Source organism: Channa argus, chromosome 6 (assembly GCF_033026475.1).
Source record: "Channa argus isolate prfri chromosome 6, Channa argus male v1.0, whole genome shotgun sequence".
Classification (NCBI taxonomy): domain Eukaryota; kingdom Metazoa; phylum Chordata; class Actinopteri; order Anabantiformes; family Channidae; genus Channa; species Channa argus.
In genome coordinates, this window is record NC_090202.1 from 7,314,512 (window position 1) to 7,339,855 (window position 25,344).

The window sequence follows — 25,344 nt, forward strand, 5'->3', positions numbered from 1 at the left end:
AATTTTGAAAATATGTCAGCACACACCTACTGTATATATTCTGGCCTCAGTGACAGAACTATCATATACGATGGAAAGCTGTTTCAAGTGTATGTAATGAGCCTTATACTTTGGATTCAACACTATCTTAATTCACTACAAATCCTGAATGTTTCAGCCTGATGATGTGGGTTTTGCAGATGACATTCCCCTGTTATCTCTCTCTTTTTTTATGACTCCGTAATGTTACTGATAACCCCCACTGGCCATCCTGCATTGACCCCTCAGTAACCTTGCTGCCTCCAGGTTCATTCTGTCTCCTTGTCAGTTCAAAGACTCTGTAGTGAGCTTAAGTGGTGTGAAGAACAATTTGCCAAAACAAATTTAACCACAATTTCAGAATGGTTTAAATGTTCTGGTTTCTGAGCAAAATTGCCCAAAAAATGTAACAATAGTTCAGGCAGCTCAGCCTTGTTGCCTAACCCCAACAGTCTTTATTTCAAAGCTAAACTTCTGCTGAATTTAACAACTTCTGGCTAATATCTACTACTTCCTGTAGTCTACCATCTTTATAAAAAAAGAAAAAAAAAACTTTTTGTCTTTTGTCTGACCCATTAAGTAATCACCCAAACTGTGCTGTGGGAAAATGGAGACAGTGGTGTGTATTTTTCACTGTTTTCAGACATTGCTTTAGACCAAATTAGGGGGGGCTGTGGCTCATTTGGTCAAGTTGTCTACAGACCACAGGGTCAGTGATTTGAATCCCAATTTCTCATAACTACATGTTAAAGACAACACTAAACCCCAAGAAAACCTCAAGTACATCGAGAAAATAATGACTTAAAACTCAAAGTTTTTTAACATTTATTTCAAAGGGACCATGTGCAATATTAATCACAAATGTTCCTATTTGATGCATTGCAACAGACTTAACGTTAAGCCAGCTTTCACCTGAAGTCTCTCTGGCAGGTCACATGAAAAAAACACAATCATTATGACAAAACAGCAGCAGTCAAGCTAACACAACACCTAACAATAAAAAAAACAAACAAGAAACAATCAGAAACAAGCACAGCAGCATAGCAATATAGCAGCTCCCCCATCAGTGTGTGTCAGTGTGTGTGTGATTGTGAGTGTGAATGGGTGAATAAGAAGCAGTGTAAAGCAGTGTGCCAATAGGTAGAAAAGCGCTGTATAAGTGCTGAACATTTACCATTTAATTACTGGATACATAGTGGTCCCCAGACTTATAAACAGGGATGAAAATGAAAAATGTTTAAATGACAAATTCATTAGATGAGTAAGTGGAATAATGAAAATATCTTTGGATTTTGTAATAAGCACTGCACTGTGGGAGACTTTACATTTAGAGCTTCTTAAAGAAGGATTCACTGTTCATATCTAAATGTAAATCCAGACCTGCTGTATTTGAAAAAACACCCAAAGGCTCTTTGTTATAGTTTTTACCTAACTTATAAATTAACCAAAGAAAAACGTTATTTAAAATTAATGTCAGCATCATCTTGACTTAATTGTCTCTGTTCTTTGAGCTGGAGATTTCCTAAAACGTTTGGATCCTTCATTGTAAGACTATTACCATTTTTCCACAATAATTGAATGTGATCTCTCTTGTCTTCCATCATGTGAAGGGCGAATCTTATTTCACTAATAACTTTGTTCCTCATACCAGTATCTCTTCTAGATTTAAGTACCGTCCTCAGTGCTCTTTTTTTTTTTTTACACGTTCCTCTTTCCATCATTTTGATAAAGGTTGATTTTTATGGTGGCACTGAGAGCTCCAAGCACTGCAATTTGAGAAAACACATGCAAAGACACAAAACCCAAGCAAATATACTAAAACAACTTCAACAAGTTGACAACACAGCGCAGCATCAAGGAACGACTTGTAGCTCTATGGGTAGAGCAGCAGGATGGGATGCAGAAGTTGCAGGATGGTTGCTCCCGGAGCCATTTCCATTGTGTTTTGGGTTTTGCAGCACGTTTTCTCATTTGGTTGTGTTGTGAATTTACTGATACTGGGCCTGTGTTGTCAAATTGAGGAAGTTGTTGTTGTTTACTTGTTTGTGTTTTGTTTATTTCCATGTGCTTTCTCAAATTGCAGTGCTTTGAGCTATCAAGGCGACCATAGATGTTAGCCCAAACCAGTTACCATTGGATGATTTGAGCCTGGTGAAATAAAATGTGTTACTGGTAAAATGTTTTTGCTTTTATTAGCAAGATGGTGTATTAGGGAGCACGATCATCAGCATACTAACACTGCTTACTTTATGTAAATATGTCTTTATTTTAATAACCCATATGTTGATAAATACCCAACAAGCTACTAAGTGAACAACAGGCTGTGTGCTGTTAGGATCCTTAACCTTCCCAAATGACGTGTGGTTAGGAGAAATACTTCGATCGTAACATTATTATGCTGGAGCTGACCCTTTGCGGCTGTATTCAAGTATATTTACTGTTTGAAGAAGGGTTTAAAACACTGTGATGTCACTGAATGCCAATAAAACCCACTATATGCATAAATGTAGCTGGTTGTGTACACACAAAAATGTGACACATTTGTTGAAGATGCCAGAAAGTTTGCTGCTGGTAGATACTTTGATCAAATAGAAACCAGTGAGCCACATTATGCATATTTGTTTCCTAAATAACAGGACCAATAATCTCCCAGCTGGCTGAATAAAATAAGCAAGCATTGTATTTTTCATTATGTCCAAAAAAAGTGCTCTTTGGTATGTGTCAGGGTGGAGTGACAGATGCTGTGCCATGAGAAGGTCATTGATGCACTCATGTCTGAGAGCTGAATTGTGCACAGCGTGTGGCATCGCTGCTCGATAATGATAATTCTGGTTTATTTCAACGTAGCCAAAATAAATAATATAAACACAGACTGTACACAGTTGACTGTATCCTCAGTGGGTCACACACAGGACAAAGGAGTCAAACATTTTAAACTCAAACAGTGAGAACATCACACAAGTTGTAAACCAGCCAATAGTCTTACAAATGAAGATAAAACCAAAATTGAACACACCTAGAAAGTTTGTACAGGAAAATGTGAATAAAAAACTATTTCAAGACAGACTGATCATAGTTAAACCAGCATATTAAAACCTAACTTTCACGGAAAACTTCACTGGAAACTGAAATGTCCTGCTCACCTAAAAAGTTTTTTTTAAAAATGCTTTTGTCTGAAGTCACATGGCAACTTTGCATACGCGTTATTGTTATGTTAGAAGTTTAAAGACCCCCCCATAATCATGAAACCAACTAATAACCAATGGGGATTGAGCTGGATATTTACTATATTAGCACTGTGTACAAGCTGTATAAAGCACTTATGCAGTCATAAACATGTTTTACATGCAGGAGAAACATGAAAAGGAAGTAATTTGCTCTATGGCTCATCAGGTGGTCTTACCATGAACCATTTATTTTCAAACTGCTTTCTTTTCCAATAGATGGTTGTGACTTCTACAGCATAGAGAAGGCTACTGTTGTTACATGCATTTAGCAACGTTAGTTTACTAAAGGACAACACAGACCCGACCACAAAAGTCATGTAGCCCTACTGACACTCTCCGATTGGTGTTTTTTTCTTTAAACTTGTCTGTGTCTGCTGGTTACTTACCAGATTTACAGTGACGATACGACTCCAGACATTGCTCCAAGTTAAGACCTCCACAACCACTTATCCAAGCTACACTTCAATTTAGTTTTTACAGATTATGCATTTGTGACAGAGCTTAGCTCCTCTTCCAGCTGCTGCACACACATACTATTGTCTCATCTAACTCTCAACTGTAAAGCCAACACGCAATCTCTCCAAAAGTCTGTGACTTTAAAACCTTTTATTTTTGCAATATATATATTTTTTGTCCTTTCTGCTTATATTGCTGTTCAATATATACAAAGAAATGTTGCAATCAATTAGTAATTTTTTATCAATACACTAAAATAATTCACAGAGCTTGATTCTTTCCATTTCCAGTAGTTATGTTTATGTTAGTGTCACAAAATTTCTAATTACTAGGACTTGACACAGCATTTATGTAGTTTGCTGACTTGCACAGTCTGGTGACTTCTTCTTGCCATGTGACTTCAGTGTTTATGGTGGATTCATATAATCTAGCTATATCAAGCTGCTCAAACAATGTCCCTAGTCATTTACCTCTGCTCGACTCCTATCTCTAATTTGGACTCTGTTATGAAAACAAACAGTAATTTTGAAACATTATTCTATAATTAAGCAGCTAACCACATGAGGCCCTGCTCTAGGTGAGCTAACTCAGGGCAGCTATGAGCCCTCACAGGCACAAGGTGAAACAAAAGATTTGAGTCGGATAACTATGAAGTAAAAAAATGAGATGACTTTCGTTACCTATGGTGTTATCATTTTGACACCCTCTACAATAACAAACTGTATTTTATTTTAAAACGGAAATGAAGAAAAAAATAATGGAACTGCGCTGATTATAGTGTGAGTTCAAACAGCTGCTGTTAAATCTGCTCTTTTCTGCTTTTTAGTTTAGTTTTTCTTTGTTTCTTCATCAATGCTTCCTCATGTCTTGTTGTCAGAGTTTTATGCTTGGTACCTGTGTTAACACTGGGTCATCAAAATACAGCCTAACATTCAATCAATGATACATTTTTAAAATCTAATGTTAAAGGTGTCATAATAACTACTGTATGTAAAATACATTTATGTTTGTTTGTGTTGGCTGAGCACTATATGCAGCTTTTCCAGACACTGATTCATCATGACATGGGTGTCATATTAACAGAACGAGTGGGTCTCTGTCCATGGTTGGTCATAAATACCACACAAATCCAGCACACGCATCACAAGCCTTTCAGTTTTAAAGAGAGGTGGTGGCAAGGTCACAGGAAAGCCCCCTCACCTCGGAGATACTTGACCCACGAGTTCTGTGAGTTCATCCCGACTGTCAACTCTCCTCAGGTCATCTGGCACCAGACACCAATAACTGTCCCTGAGGCTCTGAGCAGCTCTTCCTAATCTATACAGCTCCTGTGTGTGTGTGTGTGTGTGTGTGTGTGTGTGTGTGTTCGAGGGAAAGAGAGAGCAATTTTGCAGTGGGAAGCCGTAAATGACAGAGAGACAGACGGGCAACAGGTGGGGAAACACTAAGCAATGAAACAAGGTGCAGGAATGAAAAGTGATCAGGAGGAAGTAGAGGAAAATTTGGAATCCAAGAATAATGGTGAGAAAGAACAGAAAGAAGATAAATGGGAACACATGCTGGGAGATAGTTGTAGAAACTGAAGGAGGAGAAAAGTAGAGACAAAGGTGAATGTGGTAGCAGTAGTAATAAGAAGGGTTGGAGAGTAATTTCAAGTTAGATTCCATTAAATTATGCATGGATTTTAATATTAATACAATTTGTGAAGGAATCCCATCCACATATTTTTCAGTGAGGGGTGGTAATGCTGCCACTACCAAAAAAGGAAGGACTCTGCAAATAAAAGTAAAAGAGTAAGGAAAATGGACTGATTTAGACTGATTTAAGGACTTGTATCGCATTCCAATAAACTAAAAATATGTAAATTCACATGGAACTGTGCACTATTTCACACCGTGAAGTCACTGTAGAATGCGTTTTTAAGTTGTCCAGTTTTTGTTCCGTGCACATTATCAACTATGTAAACGTTTTTCTTTTAGGGAATGTTTCCAGATAGGCCACAAATAATGGAAATGTAACTTTAATTCTGATGGATCTTCACTTTCTTTTTACCACGCTATATATATATATATATAATTAAATTACCTTAAGGTTCATTCAGTTCCTGCTAAATATTTTATTTTAACAGTACAATTTTTTTTTCTCTACAGGTCATCCAATTGGTTTTTCCCTCCTTCTTTTCCTCCTCCTCTTAACATGAGCTCCTGGCTGGTGAACAGAAAAGGAGAACCACAGTACCGCCGGCACTTTCTTACAGACAACAGCATCTTTCATGGTAAGTATTAGCAACACAAACACCCCACAACAATAACTGCTCTCCGATGACTGTATGTGTTGGGAATGAACAGCAGAGGGAGACTGTTTTCCACTAATGTCTGAAACATTTTAGTGCAGACAGCACAGCCGAGATACAGTTTGTGATATAAATAAAACCTTATTACTGTTTGCATTGGTAAATATATCCTGTGCAAGCTACAAAATGAGTGTGGGACAGGAATGAAAACTGTCTAAGTTTTTTGTAACCTGACACTTGTCTGTTGTTGCTATATGTTACTGACACATATGCGCACACTCGTTTGTGATATGCTATATCATATAAATTTCATATACCACAGCAGATAGTACAGACAGTTTTCTCTTTTCTGGCCTCCTTGAGGCTGAACCTTGAAACATCTAATGGCATCAGTTTGATGTTGATTTATGAGTTTGAGACAGTAAGGCTGCACACTGACAGATCCGCCAGACAAATCCATGACAAATCTTTGATGAGTCAGTTTGCTGCTCTGTGGCTTTCCCACCTACAGCAAACAGATAATTTAAAGCCTCACCTAGACTGACGACAGCCAGCATCCAAAGCCCACCGTGTGCTATGTACTGTACAGCTGTAAGAGAAATCAGGCTCGACTGCTTCAGCATTTCTCTGTGCTCGATGGATTGAGCTGATTGATGCAGAGAGTGAACAAAAATTTCTGTTTCTCCTTCTGTCATGAAAGAAGGATAGTATCCCATTTATGGGCATTTCACGCAAACACAATCTTTGATTCCAGAAAAGAGTTTTTCTGAAATGCAATAAAAACTAATATCTGCCACTTTATCTGACAAAAAAATCAGTTTCAATGTATTTTGTAAATATGAGCCTGTAACCAACCCAAACAAAGTTGGTAGAGAGTCAAAGATTTCCTGTAATATGGCTCTGGATGGATCCAAAAGTATCAGGTTAACTGGTAACTGGTAAGGGGCAAACAAAGGTGGCACATGGGTCAGCACTTTGTGCCAAACTTTAAAAACGAATTGTCAGTCAGTTATGAAAAGAATATTTAGCAATAATAATAATGATAATGCAAATAATCTATGTCTTCTACGCAAGTCTGAGACATTTAAATTTAGTCATTTTTATACAAAGTCACTTACAAGTGAGGTTGAAGTTTAAGTTAAGTTTAGGTGCATAATAAGTTAAGTGAGAGTTCCATCTTCCGCAGCCTTTTGAACACTGGGAGTGAGGCTGCTGAGCGTGCAGAGTTAGGCAGCTGGTTCCACCATCTTGGGAGCTTTGTTTGGTATCTTTTATTATGTGGTGTGGGGACCACCACATTTCATTTTGTCGGCAGATCACAGGCAAGAAGGACTGTAGACCTGGATGAATGAGTGTATATTTTAGCGAGGCACATATTCGGTCATCAAGGCAACATATTTTTCATCATATTTCAGCATAACAACGGCAGATCTCATTCTGCTTGTCCAGCAGTTTGGCTTCATAGAGAAAGCGTGTGTGCCTAACTGGCCTGTCTGCAGTCCATATCTGTCTCCTACTGAAAATGCATGAGTCACGCGACGATGACCATGGACTGTTAAGCACCGTAAATGGGCAAATATTCCACCTAAAAAACTGCAACAATTAGTCTCCTCACTTCCAAAAGGATTTAAAAGGTCAAATAAAAGCAGAGGTGATGTAACAAAGTGGTAAACATGTCTATGTCTATTAAATTCTACATTTGCTCACAATTAAAAAATGAATTAACAAATCACAGATTTTTGTTTTCATTACATTTTCGAAAAAGTCTGGAAATAGTTATCAAGCCAACAATGACATTTCTTCCAGAAGCTGTGGCCAATTAATATAATTAAAATAAAAATGAACTGCCTACTGAGCATGAAATGGGACTACAATTTTATAATGGACCATAAAAGAGATCTCGCAACCTTGTCCCACCCCCTCCAACCCGTTCTAACAAGACAAAATATTCTGATTCTAATCTAGCAGCCTGTAGTTATTCTGTTCAAGCTGACATGACATTGGTGAAGATACAACTGCCTGTTATATCTTCACCAAATCTGAGATATTGCAGATGTGTCTGTATTTATTCTGTCGCATCCCTCACAGTTTGTCCTTTCTTGTCGGTCATAGCCATTTTGAAAACACATCCCCTTCTGTTCTTTGCTTGATTATTTCACATGACTTTGCTTTTCTCTGCCTCGTTCCCTTCCATTTTGTTTCTAGTTGTTTGGGAATGTCAGAGCAGCTGATGGTTTTTGTTTGGCCATGGTACATAAATCAGTGTGAGAAGGAATTTGAGGGGGAGGGTGTGGTGGGTGTAAGCAGTCTGTGATCAGGAAGGTGTGGAAGAATAGAGGTTTGTGCTTAAATCAAGGTGAGCAATCACTGGAAACCTCAGGTACCTGATGATACCGTGCACACTGAACACACAAATGCGTGCACACACACACACACACACACACACACACACACACACACACACACACGCAGATACACACATATATACACACAAAACCCAGGTTGACACTGGTGTTCAGAGATGTCTTTTTCTTTGTCCAGACAGCATTAATAGATTTGGTAACCCCTGCCTTTGGCGCTCAGTTAAACACAACTCTCTCTCTCTGTGCGTGTGCGCATTTGCGCGTGGGTGTGTCTGTGTGTAGTCAGTCACATAATTGTCTCCCACAATCCTAAATTAAAAGGCTTTATTGTAGACCGATGAATAAGACAAATCTGGGAGCATCAGATTGACCAAACTTTCATTAGGGAAATGGCTCAACTAGGATCATCCAATCAAGGTTGATCTCACACACACACACAGATACACACACACACACACACACACACACACACACACAGACGCATAATTTAAAAGCTTAAAAAAGGCAACACTACCTATTAATTCATATTTACGCCAAACGCTCTCTCTTGAGTGCACAGTTTGTACACTGCAAAGCATCCCTCATATTTCATGAACCCTGCTTTCTGCTGTGCCTACAAGGAAGCATTGATACCTAAACACACACACACAAACACACTCATAGAGAGAGAGAGAGAGAGAGAGAGAGAGAGAGAGAGATCGTAAAGTGGGTCGTAGAGTTGGCATCCCTGCGGAATTTTGCGCAATTGTGTGTTTTTTTTTTCTCAGGATATCCGCCGATGAATAGCTGAACAACACAAACACACTAACGGATGTGGCACGAGTTCAATTTGGTGGGGAATTCAAACAGTTGCCTAACAGCTGAAGCAGACAGTCGGGAAGGGCTGAAATAACCAAACGGCCAACTTCAGTGGTTAGGCCACCGCTCTGTGCGCTATCGTTCACTCATTCCACGCCAGTCTTGAGCTCTTCCTTATTAACATCCAGTCTCCTTCGGTTCTTCGAGCGTGTGAAAACTGCCCCTTTGCGTTTTGTCACTGTGCTGCGCCCCTGACACGAGAGGATGCGCGTACCGAGGCTGTGGATGTGAGGTGTTTGAATGTTTATGAAGCCACTTTGCAGACCGCACAGGGAGGCAGATACCGAGGAGGAAGAGGAGGAGGGTTGTTTCTGGGCACGTTTTTGGACCAAAAAAAGAAAGTGACACTTCAGCATCATGGCGCGCTTCAGTGAACGTCCAATCATCATGGAAAAATTGACTATTCGGGCATGTTTTGATGGCATTTCAAACCGCTAAAACTCGGAAATAAAAGCGATGCCCAAAGCGCATGGAGAGACCTTATGAGACCAACAACTCCAGTCCTAAATGGCAGAGCTTGAAGTTTGCAGAAATCTCAGTTTGGAGAAGGGTAAGTGATCATTCCTAAGCTGTTGGTCGTTTTTTTTCTTTCTATCTCGCCTGGAGAGGAATAGCCCGTTTGGTGCACGCATTCCTTTGGATTCTTACTTACAGCCCACACTGAAACAAGCTGAAACCCATGCGTAATGTCTTTATTGCGCTTGTTACTTTGGAGACATTTGATGCCACACGTTGCCGCAAACACCGGATAAATAAATCTTAATTAGGGTTGTCAGTTTGGATGAAGGAGTCATTGAGCAATAACTATTATTAATCAAATCAAAGATTTAACTACATGTCATGGCGTCATTTTATTTTTCGTTTACTTGACACACCAATGGGAAACGTCAGTTTATGTAAACGCGCTTGATGAAAAGCAGCAGCGGAGCAGCAGGAAACTGTCCCTGGTGCTGAAAATGCCCCTTTGTAGGCTGCTTGTCACTAGGGGGCACAGAAGCCTCTTAATTTGCCGCTTAAAGAGACTTGCTCTGCCCTCAGTCCATGTGGCACATGGAGTAGGTGTGAATGTGCCACATCCTTTACACCCTTCTGTCTTCTGCCCTGTTCAAAGAAACATCCTCATCCCTGCGATATTTATAGGTTTCGTCACTGCCAGGCCTTGGCTAGAGGACGCCTGAGAAACTATTAGACCACATAGCATTACCATGTATGCAAAGGCTCAGAGGGGGACTGGGCTGTCGTACATCAGCAGAAACAGGAACCTCTTGAAACCCAGGCAGGGTATGTTGAGCACCACACAATGTGACAGAGCTCTGGGCTGAGCTTTGATGGCAAAACTGAAGCCCCAGCACTCCCCGGGCTACTAGAGCAACTCTACGCTCTCTCACTTACACTGTCAGAAATATGGTGCATCATTGGCACTTGAAAACAAAACACAATGTGCCAAGCTGTCAGTCTTTGTCAAACCCTGCAGCACCCGGGGTTGGTGTGTTTCTTTTTCTGTGTGAGTGTTGGCGTGTAAGCAGAAGGAGATCCCTGCCACACAAGCCTCAATGGACAGAGGGCTACCACTCTAATCAAACTGGCATCATCGGAGGACTTGCATGGCACCATTAGCCCCTGCAGAGACGGAAAGGGAGAGGAACATGATGGAGGGAGTGAAGGCTGGGAGGAGCGTGCATGGCGGCTAATCTCCTCCACATGGAGGAAATGGCTTTTCCATGTGAAATGTGTTTGTCTCTCACGTACTGGTGATGATAAATCTCAGCTCGTTCCCTCCCTCTCTCTCTCTGTCTCCTTTGTCTCTGTCTCTTCCTTACTGTCGCTCCAGGGTAGAGAAACAGCTAGCAGACACCAGGGAAGGGAACATGCCCTTCTCTTTTTTTTTTAATAGCATTTCTTGCTATATCTCCTCTCCTCTACTCTCTTTTCCTTTTTTGGCGGTGACTGAAATGTGCTTTCATCAAAAGCCGTCAAAATTACACAGCAGCAACACGCAGCTTTGCGTTTCCTTTCTTTTTCATTTGTTGTATCCAGTTTAGAAAAATCTTTGTCACGTCTATTATTGTTCTGCCTTTTCCTTTGGCCTTTGAAGCATCATAATTTGCATTTACATAGAATTACACTGATGGCGATGTATCTGACTGCATGTTGACTTAAATGCTGGCATATCACATTTGTTGCTGCCAAACACATACGGTACAATCTAAAAGCAAATTTTCACCTCAATTTTCAAAAGTAGAATACAAAGGATCCATGACTACTGGCTTTTATCCTATTTCCCTCCAACCACTCTTTAGCTTAGTACCCTTGTTTGCGTGGCCACTTTTAGACCGACAAACAGGCAGCTTACAGCTTCTTTCCAACATTTCTTGTGAAGTAGTTGAGCCCAGACAGTTTGCATGACACTCTGGCTCTGCTGTCCAACATACTGTATCTCAATCTGCTAACAGTCACCCAGCCTGGCTGTGGGAGGAAGAAATGTAAACTAGAAGTCCACACACACACACACACAAACAACAACAGGCTTCAGTTTCCTCCTTTGATGGCAGTGTTGAATTCCTTCACCTGGGGACTACCCTGTGGCATTATCATGCTGCAGTTGTCTGTCACGTGCTTATCTTTATTCCGCTGCCACTCTATATTCTGCACCCCGAGAGGACCTGGAAACCCATTTGTAGCATTGGCGTCCCTGAATGCTGCCTCCAGCGTTTTCAATTAGGCAACGTGAGTGACTCTGAGATAAGAATGCGTAACTGTGTGTGTGAGATTTCCCATCTTTTCTGCCTTATTTCTAAACATTTATGTTGCTAATAAGAAGGGAAACCAAAGTAGGTTTGACTCCTTCCACACAGGTTGTAAGTAATTAGTTGTTTTAAAAGGTATTTATGTTGGATTTTCTCTCCCTAAGGTGCCAGTAGTTTAAGCTGGAAGTTGGAAGTGTTAGATAACAGCGCCAACAACAGGCTGCCAATTTCATCAATATGAATTATTGGCTGCTTCAGCTAGACAGTATCACCTTTTTATCAGTCAGTAATGACCTATTTTTATATGTTGTTTAAATCATATTCAGGTAAACAGGAAGAACAAGGAAAACATTCAATTATTTTTTAACTGTCCTCTTTTAAAAAAAGACAGCACTGGTTGTTGTAAGATGTCGAGTGGAAACTGGAAATTACTTTGTTCAGTTCAGTTCAGACATTCAGTCACTGACCATTTTTTTTTTTTTTTGTCCTTTCAGCTTATCCCGTGAGTTTAGGGTCGCCACAGCGGATCATTGTCCGCATGTTGATTTGGCACAGTTTGCTTATTTTTTACTAAGATACGATCACACCATTGTTGAAAGGTCTTCAGTTCTGTAACACCCTTCATCAAAGTCTAACCCTTTTTTTCCATTCAGTATAAACTAGTCTTTACACAGCATGCATGCAAGATTATTAGCTTTATGAGTTATAAAATCATAAGTTATTATAATTATAAAAACTTAACAAAAAAGTTATTATAATATAGTTGTTTCTGTGGCTTTTACAGTCTTTGACTGTGTGATGAATTCAATCTGGTTAGTTTGGTTTTACACCAATCAAAACAAAACCCAGCTCAAGTCACTCAAGGTCAGGACTATAAAGAAATATACAAAAAACAAAAAAAACAACAAATCACATTTTTAAATAGACTTTTAATGCAGAAATATATGGACGCACATCGTGCTTATAATTCTAATGGCAATTCATATGTCAATTGGCAACTTAATTTACATTTTGGTCTTGCAATTTGAAAATGAATTTTTTTTTTTTGGCAATTTAATATGCAAAGTGCCAATTCAATTCTCAATTCAGTTTGAATTATTTGGATAAAACGTTAAAATAAAAGCTAAATCAATTGCATTTCATATTGCAATGCTTTTTTGTAGTCTTTATTCAAATGGCAATTCATTTTGCAATTAGCATTTCATTATGCGTTGTCATCATGGAATTTGAAAATGCATTTTACAATTGGCAGTTCAGTTTGCAAAGTGCCAAATCAACCCTCAAATCAGTTTTGACAATTCAGTATTTAAAGTTGCAATTCAGTCTTCAATTAAGTTTGAATTATTTTGATTAAACAAACTGAATGAAAGCTAAATCCACTGCATGCCATGGTTTCCTGGTGTCTCTATTCCAAACTGCAGTCAAACAGTGCCCCGTCTCTGTTTGCATTTTCAATTACTTGTCACCACGTTCTGTTTATGTCAAAAGTCGAATTGCAATGCAGTCTGCCGGTCCCCTTGTCAAGGCGGAACCCTAGTTACACCTGCCTCTGATTAGTTAACTGGAACTGTAAGTTCAACCAGCCTAACCACTGAAAGTAAGAAGAACTGGGCCAATGAGAGGATGATCAACGATCGACACATGTACAATTAGACACAAATAGAGAAATGATACACATTATTCTGTATTACCCACATAAATAACCAGATTGTAAAGGAATAATTTGACATTTTTGGAAATTCATTTTGTTTACTTATTGGATATGGAGACTGACTGACTACACTCACACCTGTATAGTAATTATGCACCTACTGTACATCTCCCTGTTAGTTAGCTTTGCCTAAAGACTGGAAACATGATGAAACAGTACACCTTCCAATTTCTTTAAAAAGGTCATCCCTCCATCCCTCCATTATCTGTAACTACGTATCCTGTTCAGGGTTGGAGACGGCTGGAGCATATTCCAGCTGTCATTGAGCAAGAGGTGAGGTTCACCCTGTACTCTGCAAGTCGCCTGTCTATCTCAGGGACGACACAGAGAGACACACAGACAGGCAACCATTCACACTCACATTCACACCTACAGGCAATTTAGAGTCACCAATTAACCTAACATGCATGTCTTGGACTGTGGAAGGAAACCCACCCAAACTGGGGACCTTCTGGCTGTGGGGCAGGAGCACTAACCACTGTCCTGCCTTAAAGAGGCCAGATTATGAATAATTTCAGGTTTATACTTTTGCTCTGTGGTTTCAACATTAGCAGATGAGTTGTTGCAGTTTGGGGGTTTCCTCTGTGCTCCGTTCCAAAAACACACATCAGGTGAGTCCCGCTGTCCCACAGGTATGAATGTGTGTCTATCTTAGCAGTTTTTTACCCAGTGCATGCTGGCGAAGGCTCCGGGCCTCAGCTGCCGCAAACAGAAAAAGCAATTAGACAAAATTAATCAGTGAAACATCACCTCAATTTTTGTTCATTATGTGTGATTTGTATGCTTGAATAAGAATAACCACAACACAGGAGTCAGTTTGCTGGCCATGGGCAGGTGATGGAGTTTTGGTTTTGCCAAAGCTCAAGCTTGGTACTGTCACCACTGTGCTGGCAGCATTTGTTCCATCTTGGTTTGGCCTGATTTCCCTGCACATTTATCCAGAAGTCATCATTGGTCACAGAGCTGTGTGCTCGAATAATTGAATTTCATAAGCTGCTGAATGTCCTGAGAGGAACAGTAAAACAGTGTGGATATGTAAGAAGAGGATAGGATGGGATTCCAAGAGGTATAATATGGACTTGTGCATTGATATTAAAAATAATTTGTGTCAGCTCATTTAATATGATTTAAAACCAAGTTTGTTGTGACTCATTAGTTTTAACCATACTATTATTCACATATTTGAAAACAAATACAGAATAAAACATTGTTATATAAAAAATGCTGACCCAGTGAACATATGAAATTGGATGTTTTGTAAGTCAGGAATTGCTGCTATAATTAGTGGCTCTTGATCCTCTTCATACTTGTAGTTTTGCAATTTTTGGCTCACATCTCTTAACATAACGTAACAACAATTCTCAGAGCATCCAGAGGTAGCTTTGTCGACCCACATCCTCTTCCTGCAGCATGAAAATCATCTGGCATGAGATGCGCTTATGAGATCTGCTTCCATCAAAGGGAAATTCTACCCTCCTTTATTTGATTTTAAGTTACATCACCACATGTTTGATGCAGTTTCAAGCAGAGGTTTCTGTCTGGAAATGTCTTTTTCGATGTTGTGTTCAGGTACCAGTGGTAAATTCTAATTTGGATTGTTTTCTGGGTTTGGTTTTTGGACAATGTGAACTGTCCAAAATATTTATACAAGTTGACCTTTAGTCTCAGATTTTGTGAATTACATGCCACACATTAATAATAATATCAGTTTTCTTTCATATAATGCGGAAAATATTGAAACCCAGTGGCTGCCTGGTAAGTAGGTTAGGGTATGTCTGTCAATCTAAATCTATGTGGCATGCTGTAGAAAATATCAGCCCCAGTGAAGTCTTAGTCTGGGATTATTTGCCATTTATGCCCCAGCATACACTCCTAGTGAGCATCGCACTGTACACCACTCATATAATGGATCTTTATTTGGCTAAAACACGTTACCAGCACTGACCTTTAGACGTGTCATTATGCTACAAAGTTCTTGTTGACCAGTCGAGCAGACTTTGAAATCCCCTCCCTTAATGCCTTTCCAATGTTGTCCCAGTTGTGTTAAAGAACAGCAAGGAAGAACACCTTAGTACAGACACATAGAGAGGCAGCGAATGTCACATAGAACAGCCGAGCCAAAACAAGCTGGGCCACGTCCTTTAAGGGCTGCATTTGAAGACCAATTCCTTCACACCATCACATCAAGGCTGTCCCATTTTGAAGGCTCCCTCAACTGTGGCCTTCTTTTCCCAACTATGTGGCAACGCAAGCTCCGACAGGTGGATCTTTATGTGCCACAGTTGAAAAGAGATGCCAGTGGCCTTAGAGCCTGATTAATACAATGATACAAAAAAAGTTTTAATAAAAAATGTATGAAGATCGTGTTTAGATAGTGTTCTTTAAAGGATGTGGTCACTAAACTGAGACACAGCTACAAACAGACAAAAGCACGTGTCACATGAATTGGCAAGAAATTATTTATTGACAAATTAAGAACACTAACAATCCTTCAGTGTATATGTGGCTGAAGGGAAGTGGAATGAGGTGAGGAGGAAGTCAGGTAGAGAGAAAGTTCATTGAAATCTGGTTGCTGGAGGGGAAACGATGACTTTTGGGAATATTCCCAGAGCAAATGGACTTGTGATTAGGAAGTAAGAAAGCGGGCAAACGCATAAGAAGAATAAGCCAAAATATCAGGACCGGGACCTCAAACAAGTCTGCGTCCAGGAATGTCTGTAACAATGAAGCCCTGTTCATGCAGTGATTGTCAATGCAGCTTCATAACTGCACTTAAGGGGCATTTCCAATTAAATTTGTATTAAATTCTCTCTGAACTGGATGATTATAGTTATCCATCACCATTGTGCAGAAAGTGCTGATATACTCATCTAACAGTCCTTCTGTTATTATCACACACTCAAAGGAGCCAGATTAAGTTCAACCAACTGGCTGTTGACTTGAGGTTCACCTCTAAGACTGCCCTTCCTCTTTCATGGAGGAATGCCTGCAGGCAGTACTGAAAGGAGTTTTGGGGTGCATACTGAAAATGCCTTCAAGGAGAAACTGTTCTCCTCTTTCATGGCAGGGTTTTTAGTCCACCTGTGAGTGCAGCTGTTGTTGTTGAGCATGTGAATGTGGACTAGTGTTCAGGGAAAGTGGCTCCAAATTATGACAAAACATGGACAAATAGACCCACCCAAACATGAAAACCAGAGTGGACCCTGCAGGAGAAAGCCTGTGTGCAGGCCGGACTCTTCTAGTAGCACAGTTACCCAGACACACACCAACCACATGTCAACCCATTAAATTTTACTTTTGGTAGTGCATTATCGTGAATGTTATGTCATCGTTCTTATCCCCGTGTCACGCTGGCTGGCCCGTATGAACCGGGCTGATGTGCTTAGACTGACATACACATCTGCTGCACTCTTCTCCTCCCCCTGCTCTTCATCACTCCAGAAGCTACACAACAATAGCAGAACGGTTAAATCCCCAATTGAAATCTGTACGTCCAGGTAGCCACATGTTGGCAGCCACACTGACACAACTGCTGTTTTGAGAGAGTGGGAAACATCAGAGAGAGGTGGATGGGAAGAGAAGCAGGTGGGAGTGGAGAACAGATGACCAGGATTGAGGTGGGAACGTGTGTGCGTGTTTTCATAAAGAGAGGAGACTGTCAGGTGAAGGTGCAGACACAGACAAGAGGATGATGAACAGCAGGAGATTGGAGGTTTGTTGCTTGTTGTTTGGACTGTGGAAGCTCACATGCTGAAGTCAGTGTGGAGCGTCTGTCAAGTCTGATGTGAAGAATCTTTTGACAGTGCGAAGCTGCAGGTGGAGCTGACTTTGCTGCATACTCAGACTGATCTGAGGTGGGACGCCTACTGTCTCCTGATTTTCTTGAGAAAGAATGGAGGAAATATGTTCCTCGCTTTTTGGTCCAGGTGCTCTATCTGCTCATAAAGTACGATCTGCTTTCATTAATGCTTCTGCTGAGAAATCCGCTGTTTCCACTGTTGCGGCTCTGCTGGCGCGCAATGTCTACCACATTGGTGGCACTGTAGCTGTACCACAAAAATGCAGAATTACACAACCTGGTAAGTTCAAATGTGTATATGTTTGACTTGAGACACAGTTCATCAATGTGCTTTATGAGAAAACAGAATAAAACGGAATATTTACACCTAAACTGACCTATATCTTGCGGAAAAAAAGCGTTTTATTCTTGTTTCTGTGCCGGTTGTCTTCTACAGACAGGATGTATGTTGACAAACATATTGCATATTGAACATATTGCTTGCTGGTGCTATTTATAGCACAGGAAAAGAACACAAGCTCATGTTTATGTATCAGAACATCCCCAGGCTGACTGAATTGTTCACTTTCTGCTGCCGTAACTTTGAACCTGGCAAAAAGCTTGTGGTAATAAACTGCTGCTCATTACACAGATGAGAAGATTTGCGTTGTTCGTGTGTTGATTTTTGTGCATCTTACCACTCATTATGGAATGTAATTATGTGCAAATGTCATTCATTTTATCCTGTGGTCAGTCAGTCAACCAAAGCTGAATCACATCCTGATGAAAGTGCAGCACACCAAAACAAACCCTCAGGACATAAAGGCTGAAGGGGTGGAACAGAACGGGAAGTGAAAAATTATAATATCACACCAGCATTCACTTTTAATTTGGTTTGATTTGCTTGTTGTGTTTCATCAACAGTCAAACTGGCTGGGATAGTTAATAGGTGGCATTGCCTTATGCTGCATGAATAAAGCATAAAGGATGAGGCAGATGCTGCTGAATATGAATTTATGTAGTAATGAATGAATTATGATAAATCTCTGGACTGTGGTCTGTTCCAGTCTTCACTCTCTGACCAAGTCTTAACAGAAATCCCATGCAGAGCTGTTCAGACACTGTAGTGTAAGCTCTAACTCATCATAAACTCATAAAAGTGAGGCTTCAGGAATGACTAAGAGGGATTTTGCTCCATGTTCAGACAAAAATTGACAGTTAATACTGAAAATGATGAACGCAGACTGTTGTTGGTGATCATGTAAAAGCAAATGTTGTCCCGGCCTGATCTCTGTTGTATGGATCTAAGTGAGGACAGGCTTTGTTCATCAGGTTATCACCGAGGCGTTTCTATCACCTACCCCATTAAAATGTGTTTGAATTGCCTGGGCCTCTGTGGCAAGACAAAGCTTTGATCTGCTCTCTCTGCTCTGCGCCGACAGAGATGATGAGGATTTCCACATGCACACATCCATGCACATGCATGAACACAAACACACGCCAGTAACGGCACAAGACACTATTTCCCCTGACAGAAATGGAAAGAGGGAAAAAAGTAAGGTCATATGTTAAAAAAATCCACATTAAGTTGTTTTTTTTTTTTTTGATGAAAAGTACATTTTTTATACTTGGGATTGTTGCAATTTTAAATCCTAACGGCAGAGCATACTGTGTGACACCCTGCATTTAAATATGGGGACAAGGAGACACTGAATTTGTTTTGTTGCTTTGATGCCCTGCAAGATAGATAGTGGATTATAGCAACTTAAGTGTTTTTGTTCCTTTTATGCCTGTTTTTGTGATGTTTTGTGCCCCTTTGTATTTATTTTGTGTCTGTTTTAAGGCATTTTGTTCCTGTTTTCGAAGGTTCGAAGTCCTTTTTTTCACTGTTTATGTTAATGTTGGGCATTCTTGGTCATATTTCTGAGCCTAAGGACAGTTTCATGTCTTTGTTCATAATTTCTTTTTGTCATTTGCCATGGCTTTCTGTCTTTAAGCAAAGCTCTTTCAAACAAGGCTCTGGCCAGTGGTTCCCCTGACCTCTCATCTCCTTAGGCCTGTCCCCGGTAGACCAGTTCGGTAATCCATCCACGACTAAACTGTAAATTCAAATCATCACGCTCAGATTGTTTGATCCTCCATGCTTTAGGAGAAATGAGACAAGTGACAAGAGTTCATGTGTGAAGGGCACTGGCCATTTGCAAGTCTTTTGAGAGCCACTCACATTAGTTTTCATCTTTGATGAAAGATGGAAGCTCCCCTCTTCCAGGCAGACATTAATCCTGCTACTGCTTCTCCTGGGGTCCCGTGTTCGCCGGTCTTCAGCCTAAACAGTTTAACATGTAATGATTCTCATTATGTTGATGAAGAATGACTGCAGCAACATCAAGGAGCAACAAGGAACGATTTTTTGGAGACCTGCCCCATCTTTGCTGTTTATTTAGATGAAATAAATAATACAGGCTTCTGAAGTCCCCTTTTCTCTGTGAAATATATGGGACTGCCTAGTGGAAAAAACCCTTTTACATATTTATAATCCAAGGGAATTGTGGGAGAATGGGCATGTAGTCTCTAGTTCCTGCAAATACCGCTTATTCGCTTTGAGCTTGATTTACAGTGTTACATATTTGAGCTCTGGAGAGACGTTGCTGCCAGTTTGTGTAGTCTGACTCATGGATTTTGTAGACTGAAAGAGTGTGAGATCGAAGACCCAGAAGAACTGGAGCAGAGACTGTTTCTATGTATGATCAATACTACAGTAAACCCACATTTGACAGTGACCTCCATTGAATTCCATTGTTAATGAAGCTTTCAGAACTGAGGGTGAGATAAATAATGCATCATGGCCTATTTTATTTTATTCTGATTAGTTCTTGTTCTTGAGCCTCTGTGTCTTCAGTGCCCCAATATTTTGTACAGCTCTGAAGAGTTCTCACAGAACTATACGGTACATTGGGAGGAAATTCAGCATGAGTTTGTGGTTCTTTCTCCAATATGATAAAAACAACATGCACAAACCCACAAGAAAAAAAAACAAACCAAACAAACAGAACTTTTAGACATAGGCCAACTAGGCAGTCAGTTGGAGCAACACCACCACCCTCCACTCAACCCCTCCTACAGTCACAATAAACAGTAATGGTAGTGTTGGTTGTGTTTTATGCACAATGTGTCATGAAATGGGACCTGGTTTTCACACAAATATCAACAAACACAACATTTCCAAGCTAATGAAACACAAGCAGTTATGATCTTTCATGTCTTTATTTAAAACACCCTTTGGATTTTGGAAAAAGTAAAGGCAACAGTGTTTTATAACTGGTTGAAACACCCAGCAGCAATAACCTCAAAGAAGTGCTTTCTGTAGCTGTGGGTTAGACCTGCACAATGTTTGGAAGGAGTTTTAGATACTTCCTTAAATATGCTTCAGCTAAGCCATATTGTCATGACGTCTTGTGTGAACAGCTCTCTTGGCCACTCCGAAAGTTGGATTGTGTTGTCTTCGAAGCCATTCTATAGAGGATCACCCAGCTTCTCCTGACCTTCAGCTTGCAGACAGCCATGCTGATATCATCATGTATGAGACCTTGATAAACTTGGAAACTCAGTTTACCCACACAATGCCAAGTTGTCCAGGTTTAGAGGCAGAAAAGCAGACCTAAACCACGATGCTGCTTCCACTGTACTTCACTTTTGGGATGATGATTTCTTGTTGGTATGCTGTTCTCTTTTATGTCATAAATAGCAGTCCGTGTTCTTCCCAACCAACTCTACCTTTGTTTCATCTGTCCACAAGACATTTTTCTAAGACACCTTTCAAATTTCTGTTATGTCGCAATGTTGTTTTACAAGAGCAATAGCTTCCTGCCATGGATATGTTAAATTTGTTGCATGTGGTTGAGTCATTAACAGAGATGTTAACCAATTTCAATAAATCTAGCTTCAAGTCTAGCTGGTACCTATTTATCTATTTTTTTCCTCATTATACATGCATTGTGCCTTTGGAGTGATCTTTGCCATAAACCTGATGCTGCTTGTGAAAAGCGAACTGACTGAGTATTTTTATAAATCAAGTTTGTTCTAAATCACACTTCCATTCTCGTTTCATTGATTGCACTCCAGGTTTGGTAACACTTGACACAGGTTTAGGTTTGGTGATATCCGAAGCCTGGTGTATGTCTAATGGATGTGTTAAGAAAGAGCCTGAATGTTTGTTTGTTTTATCAGCTTAGGAAAGTTGTGTTGATATTTATGATGGTGATGAAGATCAGATCACATTTCATTCTGTCTGTGAGAACCTTTTGTGTCTAATTTGGTCATTTACCATTTCTTTCCATCTCTTTTGGTCTGTTTGTTTTTATTATTGATCAATATGTGTTGTTTTTTGGTCATTTATTTAACGGCGGGGAAGTTCTGCCAAGGGCACCAAAATGTTCAGAAATTGTTCTTTGTCAGTGTTGTGTTTACAGCTCATACAGCTACCTTTAGTTTTCAGAAAAAAATACCACCTCTAACCTACACTTTTTATTTTATATATATATATATATATATATATATATATATATACACACACACACAAAATCGCTTCATGTACCACTTGTCATTTCACATTGCTAATCCTTCATACTTCACATAAATTCTATCACAGAAACTATGGTATATCAAAGTCCATTAAGCTTGAATAAAACCTAATCTTTCCTAATCATCTCTGAATCACTGTTCAGAATCTGCCCATGTTCCTTAATTGCTGGAAAATGCCATAAATTGCTCTCACCTACACCCCAAATCTGCATATTTGCAAGGTTTACCTCAACTGTGAAAAGATAAGTAATAGATAATTCTGTTAGTGGAAATATCGTGTAGGAATAGAGTGTTTTAGGGATGATGTTTTTCTTTGGTTTTTTTGTAGGCCAACCTGGAAGTTAGCATTAACATTGCCCTAGAAAAAAACCTATGCAAATTTTCAATTGATATTTGGATTATTGTGGAAACTAAGCCTACTGATAACCGAAGTTTACATACATGATACATGTTTTGTTCAGCAAAATAATATTTACAGATAAACAACTTTCCTTATTTTTGAAGCTTAAATGCAATTATCTGATGTAAAAAGCTTTTGTTAGGTTATAAATGAACCACACCAAGGTTGTGTGTCTTAAATGTCACCATTGCTAAATGTCTAATTTGTAATTTGTTTTAGTGGATTAACCCCTTCAATGCAAGTCTTTGTTGGTTACTGTTCAATGTTCTTGACACCCTCTGTAGTCTCAGAAGTAGGTAAGTTATTTAGAATCAGAATCAGAAAACTGTTTAGTTCCAGGCACAGTTAAGAACACTTACCGGAACTAGGATTTTTTTTTTTTGGTGTCAGGTGCAAACATATAATCTAAAATATAAAATTAAAATGCAAAAGTGTGACACAAAACAAATATGAAGTGTGTACACAAAAATGGGATAAAATACAATAAAATCTAAATAGGAAGCTGTATACAGAAAAGTGAGTGTGCAATGGGAGGTAGTACTACTTGAAAAAGTAAGAGTGACAGTCTCCAGGTCCTGGGGATGTACATTTACTGGAGAGATGGAAGGCTGCAGCCAATCACCCCCCAGCAGGGTGGATGAAGCGCTGCAGCTTTGACTTGTCCCTGGCCGTGGCTGCAGCAAACCAGGCTGTGATGGAGCATGTGAGAATGGATTTGATGATGGCAGTGTAGAAGTTCACCAACATCTTCACAGGAAGGTGAAACTACTTGATTTTGTCGCAAGACATGCAGCCTCTGCTGAGCCTTCTTGGTGAGGGGGCTGATGTTCTGCTCCCACTGGAGCTCTATTGTGAAGGTGGTACCCAGGAAGTGAAAGGACTTAACACTGGAGTATCCCAGATGATGACAGGGGGAGGGGGGATGGGTCTTTCCTGATATCCACTATCATTTTCACTCTCTTGAGAGCGTTGAGCTCCAGGTTGTTCATGGACCATCTGGTGTTATGGTGCAGCCATAACACCAGATGGTCCATCTACCTCCTGTAGCCTAACTGTACTAACTTGTCTCCATCAGAGATAAGGCAGATGAGGGTGGTGTCATCTGCAAACTTCAGGAGTTTGACAGACTGCTGACCAGATGTGCAGCAGTTGGTATACAGGGAGAATAACAAATGAAAGAACACGGGCATGGGGGGATCCAGTGCTGATGGTCAGTGAGTCAGAGACACACTTCTCCAGCATCACGAACTGCCGTCTGTCTGTAAGCAAGTCAATGCTAAATGATTTTTGGGGCATTAAGACTCTTACGTCACTCTTCTAAACGTCAGATTTATACTTTTATTTACAAGGCTGCTTGCTTCTGTTCTCATACACTCAGCTGTGTTCTCAACATGGCATCTCATGTTGAGATCACTTTGTGAAATAATACACATGGTTCAGGCTCATGTGCTCATACTCGTGTTTCGTGTTTTTGTGTCTAATAATGCCCCAGGAGTAAGAATCTATGACTCATGCAAAATCAAGTGCAGCATTTGTGTCACTGCTAAGCCTATCCCCAGGACAGAGAGCCTGTTAACAAGTGCTCCGCTCAGTGTGTGTTCTGTTACGTATTCTTAAATACATGTTTTTGATCTATATGAAATTTTAATTTGGTTGTCTTATCTACGCTGTCTCAGAAAATGCACTTGTCTGTGTGCTTCTAAGGACAGAAAGATTGCAAACGTATTATACACTGTATGTCTCCTTAAAGCCTAAGGACCTTGTCACATTCTGGATGCATATATTGTCTTTTAAAAGCTCACTAACTCTACATTGATCAGCATATTCAAACATTATGATGCCGCTGAGTAATGAGTTATCAGTCATTATCAGCCCATAGTTATAGTTTAGTAGGTAGGTGGTTCACCTACTATCCACTGGCATAGTCAGTATTGTGCATGATCACACAAAATGGTAAATGGTCTGCACTTATAAAGTGCTTTTCTACCTATTGGCACTCAAAGCGCTTTGCAATGCTTCTTATTACACCCATTCGCCCTCATAATCACACACATACTCACACACCGATGGGGGAGCTGCTATGCTGCTGGCCAACACTCACCAGGAGCAACTAAGTTGATGTTCAGTGTCTTGCTCAAGGATCGAACCAACTGCTCTGCCTTCCTGCGCCACAGTCGCCCAAAAAAAGAGTGATGTTCATTGAACACCGTCATTTTTCAGTGAACCAAATCAATTATTATGAGAGTCTTAGTTCCCTCAATGAGTGGCCAGCTCTCCCTCACCCTTTTGCTCTACTATGGTTTTCTTGAGGTGTTCAGTGACTGTACAGAGTATAGGTCAATAGTGTTTCAGAGACAACAAGAGCAGAATGGTCCATATCAGTCAAAGACACAGCAAAACCCCTCCACCTCACCTCGCTAGTATCTCACAGAAGACATGTTTTCTAGCGTGTGAAGTCACTGAATGTGAACTAACATATTCTTTGGGACTCAAATTTCAAAAGTGTGAACTATGAACTTCAACAATCTATTCCTAACTCTAAACTTTCTGTCTTTGTGCCTAAAGCAAACATTGCAGCCCATGGCATCACATGATAATGACTTACTAAGCCTACTAGCATGTGGAGCAGATTCCTACTGACCCATTGCTGTGATGGTAATTAACAACTAACGTTGATGAGCCCTGATGACAGGAGCTTATACAAGACAGGCAGGGTCTGATAGACACTATTAAGAATGGATAGTATAGTATAGTATATCCAACTGTCGCTGTCTCAGTCTATAAAGATTATAACGAAGACTGTTTATGTACAAAATGCTCTGTCACGTCCACTTAGGATAAAAAAAAGTACAGATTATTCATGATGAAGATGCTGTCCTTCAGTCTAGAGGACCAGGCACCAGCCTCCACAC

The 25,344-nt window shown here is 40.0% G+C and overlaps 1 protein-coding gene across 6 annotated transcripts in view; it reads left to right on the forward strand.

Moving 5' to 3' along the window:
• The window catches only part of plch1 (phospholipase C, eta 1), a 62,968-nt gene that overhangs the window by 1,681 nt on the left and 35,943 nt on the right, over positions 1-25,344 (forward strand). For 2 of the 6 annotated variants that reach the window (XM_067508379.1, XM_067508380.1), the window contains exon 1: positions 17,350-17,752. In XM_067508379.1, coding sequence (XP_067364480.1) covers positions 17,566-17,752 — 187 coding nt within the window. In that variant the 5' untranslated portion in view covers positions 17,350-17,565. Of the gene's footprint in view, positions 1-5,851; positions 5,977-9,067; positions 9,766-17,336; positions 17,753-25,344 lie in introns of those variants that run through there. The other 4 variants (XM_067508381.1, XM_067508382.1, XM_067508384.1 and 1 more) reach the window with 4 other exon arrangements.